General features: G+C 41.7%; 1 protein-coding gene across 1 annotated transcript; it reads left to right on the top strand.

The window, feature by feature from the left end:
- Positions 1-725: 725 nt before the first annotated feature.
- LOC149146603 (uncharacterized) lies at positions 726-4,278 on the top strand. The gene is made up of 2 exons (XM_089447334.1): positions 726-3,206; positions 3,317-4,278. Exons 1-2 carry the CDS (start codon positions 1,283-1,285, stop codon positions 3,910-3,912), a joined length of 2,520 nt encoding a protein of 839 aa, XP_089303460.1. The 5' UTR covers positions 726-1,282; the 3' UTR covers positions 3,913-4,278.
- Positions 4,279-4,484: the final 206 nt, after the last annotated feature.

The raw sequence follows: 4,484 nt of genomic DNA, 5'->3' as shown, positions 1-4,484 counted from the left end.
CAAGATCTCTGCATGATCTTGTTCTACCATTCACCTACACTTTGAATGGACTGTTCTCTGATCTAGCGTTCAGTTGTATCTTCAAACTCCACTACTTCAAGAACTTGCAAAAGTCCCTCTTACAGTTTAACTACTGTAATCTTGCTCTAAATTCTCACTCATTCGATGTCTTCTAATCATTAGACAAGCTTGCATACCATTGCTTGCCTTTAGGATCTCACCACAATTGCAAATCTTGTTTCAACAGATTTCCATATTTCCACTATGCAAATTTTCAACATTCAGCTACTGTCAATCAAATTTAGAATCTGATTCTTTCTTTCAATCTCCCAGCTTTATCTTGGTAAAGCTCTAACTGTCAGTAACAATTACTCCTTTGCTGAGTTTTCTTTCATTGTTTCGTTCTTGCTCTGAGTTCTTCAAAAATAAATTTACCTGTTCCTTTTGCACGCAAAGTCTTCTTTCTACTTGCATGAAACCTTTCCCTGCTCTGATACCACTTTGACGCAGGAAAAACCGCCTAAAGGAGATTTCCCTGGTTTTCATAATCACCTTACAGTAAACCTGTGGGTTATGGCCCACCTATACAATATCATAAGCGTTTACATTGGTGGGTTTTAACCATAGTTTTAAAAACCGTTCCGGTTGGACCGGTTACCGGCCTAACCGGCCGGTTGGGAGGCTCACCGGTCAGAACCGGTGAAAAAACCCGGTTACAAACCTCATTTGCCCGAAAAAGTGACCTAACCGGTAAAAACCGGCCGGTTTAGGCCGGAACCGGCCGGTTTATTGCTAACCGGCCGGTTCCGTCCTAAACCGGCCGGTTTATGGACAGGCCGCCGGTAATGCTAAAAGTTCACGGTTTTTTGGGAAGTGAGGGCGGTTTAGGGGTTTTGGGGGTGAGGGAAAGGGATTTTCCCTCCAAAAACACCCTCACACTTGCTATAAGACACCCCTCTCACTCTCATTTGTCTCACACAACTGATTTGGAGTGTTTGTGAGTGTTTGTGAGTTTGTTTGTGAGCTTGGAGAGTGTGGAGTTTTTGCTGAAGTAGTCATCTTGGAGTTGGAGTTGGAGCTATTTTGGAGATAGTGTGTAGCTGTCAGTGGAGTTGCCATCATCAAGAGGAGGCTAAGGGAGCTACTTTGCATTTCCAGGTAAGGATTTGCACTTGATAATTCCTCATTTGGGTCTGCTGTCCATGAATTATTTTTTTTGTGCTATAAACTTCTCACTTCAATGATCTATCATCTATGCTAAGCCTATGAACTCTCTAGCTCTATGCTATCAAATTTTGTAGCTTGCATGTGCATTTTTTTTCCTACATTTATCATTGGTTTTCCATGTTCCTTAGCTGCAATTTTTTTTTTAAATGGCAGATTTATTTGCAAATTGTTATTATTTCAAGCAAACATGGCTCCAAAAGGAAAGGACAGTGCATGGGCTCATTGTGATGTAGTTGAGGGAAAAATGATATGCAAATTATGCCATAAATCTATTGGAGGTGGGGGTATTCTTAGGTTGAAACAACACTTGGCTGGGGTAAGAGGCCAAGTAAAGCCATGTGATGCACCAAATGCACTGTTAGGTCCTATTAGGGCAGAATACATTGCCAAGCTTGAAAAATTTTATGAGGATAAGGCTAGGGAGAAGGCCATCCAAGATGAAATTGCAAGGAAGAGGGAATTATTAGAAGCCATGAAAGAGAGTGGGTATGATGATTATGAGATTCAAGACTCCACTTCTATCCCTTCCACCAATGACCCCTTTCACTATGTTCATCCTTCTGTTGGAGTTGGCCAACCGTCAAGAGGACCAAAGAGACCAAACATCCAAAGTTATTTCTCATCTTCTGCCACCATTGCTTCTTCTAAATCTAATCCCACTTCCTCCCAGCCAAGTTCTCAACCCACTTTGGATCAGCATTGGAAAAAACAATGCAAAGAAACTTCTCACCAATACATTGCTAGATGGTGGTATGATTCAGATATCCCATTTAATGCTGCTCGCTCACCTTATTACCAAGCTATGTGGGACTCTGTTATAGCTGCAGGAAAGGGCTTCAAAGGCCCTAGTATGCATGACTTGAGGGGAGCTCTTTTGCAAAAAGAGATATCTTCCATTGATGAGTATTTGACTGAGTTTAGAGAGTCATGGGTCAAAACAGGTTGTTCCATTATGTCAGATGGATGGACCGATGGAAAGAACCGCACTATCATTAATTTCCTTGTTTCTTGCCCTCAAGGAACCATGTTTTTGAAATCAGTTGATGCATCTGATAGGGTAAAGGATGCAAGCCTTCTATTTGAGCTTTTGGATAACATTATTCAGGAAGTTGGGGAGCAGCATGTTGTGCAGGTCATCACTGATAATGCCTCAAACTATGTTCTTGCTGGAAAGATGCTTGAGGCCAAATATAATACCATATTTTGGACTCCATGTGCTACACATTGCATAGACCTCATGCTTGAGGATATAGGCAAGGTGGAGTGGGTAAAAAACACTGTAGAGCATGCCAAGTGCATTACAAAATACATTTACAACCACTCATGGGTATTGAGCCTAATGAGGAAACACACTGGAGGCAAAGAGCTTGTTAGGCCTGCAATTACGAGATTTGCAACTCACTTCCTCACGTTGCAATGTCTCAATGGTCAACATAGAAACTTGCAGAAAATGTTTTCCTCTGATGAATGGTCTGAATCTCGGTGGGCTCGTAGACCAGATGGAAAAGACACCAAAAAGAAAGTGTTAGACACTTATTTTTGGAAAAGGTCTGTAGAGCTTGTGAAAATTACCGAGCCCCTTGTTAAGGTGCTAAGGTTGGTGGATGGGGAAAGATTGGCCATGGGCTACATTTATGAAGCTATGGATCAGGCAAAGGAGCAGATACGGGCAGCTTACAATGACAGGTTAGCTAAATATGGCCGTATATGGGAGATCATTGATAACAGATGGAACAATCAACTCCATCGTCCTATACATGCAGCCGGGTATTTTTTGAACCCAAGGTATCACTATAAAAATCGGCTAGGAGATCAGCATGATGGGGAGGTCAGAGCTGGATTGATTGATTGCTTGGAGCGCATGGTCCCTAACCATGTAGACCAGTTGGATATACATAGACAGCTTACTATTTTCAATCAAGCAAGTGGTACTTTTGGCAAAAACTTGGCAAAGATGGCAAGAGATGTGGACCAACCAGGTAAGCAATTCCAATTTCCATTTTGTATTTCATTTCAAGTTAAAATTGTTTACGTTCTTTACAATTCAAATTATAAACTAAGTTACTAATTATTGTCTTTTTCTTTGCAGCACATTGGTGGGAGTCATTTGGTGGCCAGTGTCCTCAATTGCAAAGGTTTGCAATTAGAGTCCTCAGTCAAACTTGCAGTGCTTCAGGTTGTGAGCGCAATTGGTCTGTTTTTGAGCGCATACACACGAAGAAGAGAAACCGTTTGGAACAAAAACGGTTAAATGATCTTGTTTTTGTGCAATACAACCTTCGACTGAGGAGGAACCAAATGATGAGCAAATCACCTGATCTAGATCCCATTGTGTTGGACGATATTGATCCAACATCAGAATGGGTGGAGGAGACTGAAGATCCTGTGTTTGAGGCTGATTTTGATATCGACATGGCTTTAGCGGAGGATGAGGCAGATTATGTGGCGGCATCAGAACCAGGATCAGTAGCGGCATCAAGGAAAGGCAAGGAACCAATGGAAGGCACTAGTCGTGCAGGTCGACAAACTCGTGCTTCCACTAGGTCCACTTCTATTGTCATTGGTGGCATTGATACTGATGTTGCAGATGAGGCAGAGGCATCCTCAGACTCTGAACCAGATGATGTCTATGTAGCTCCTGATGATGATCCTGTGTCTAGTAGCGGTGATGGACTTGATGATTGATCATGTGTACACTGTAGACTTGTAGTAGGCCAATGGCCTCATAGCTTGCAGCATTGTTTTTGGACTTTATAGGCCATTTAGAGCCTCATTTCTTATGTATTTTGCTATTTTGTCGATGATATGTATTGCACTCGGTGCCATTTTGATATATTCACCTTTGCATGGTATATAAATGAGCAAACTTTGCATATTTTGTCTCTATTGGCTTGGAATCATGGTTTTACATCTTAAAAATAGTTTTGTTTCATTAAAAATTAATTATTTAATGTATTTTTTAAAAACCGGTTCGTTTAGACCAAACCAGTCCCGGTTAGACCGGTTCCGGTCGGTAAACCGGTTAGCTAGGTGGACCGGTTCGGTCACCGGTTCCGGTTTTAAAAACACTGGTTTTAACACAAACCCGACTAATCACCAAACAATGCTTTAACATATAATCCGCCAACGAACACCGGTCCCACCTGAATGCATAAGACTGGACCTCAAATAAAATAAACTCGTGTCCATATACTTCTCGGGTCCGGTCAGCGATTGAACAACAATTGAACAACGATCCTCCCACGTTGACTTTCCAT

The sequence above is a fragment of the Pinus tabuliformis genome, chromosome X, assembly GCF_031772625.1.
Source record: "Pinus tabuliformis cultivar Carrire ecotype Pingquan chromosome X, CPIR1, whole genome shotgun sequence".
NCBI lineage: Eukaryota > Viridiplantae > Streptophyta > Pinopsida > Pinales > Pinaceae > Pinus > Pinus tabuliformis.
This window is presented reverse-complemented; position numbering and strand designations above follow the sequence as displayed.

Excerpts from the sequence above, each read along its gene's own strand:
- LOC149146603 (XM_089447334.1), top strand. The coding sequence starts at position 1,283 with ATGCTATCAAATTTTGTAGCTTGCATGTGCATTTTTTTTCCTACATTT. Across the intron at positions 3,207-3,316 it reads AAGAGATGTGGACCAACCAG|CACATTGGTGGGAGTCATTT; the intron begins GTAAGCAATTCC and ends TTTTCTTTGCAG.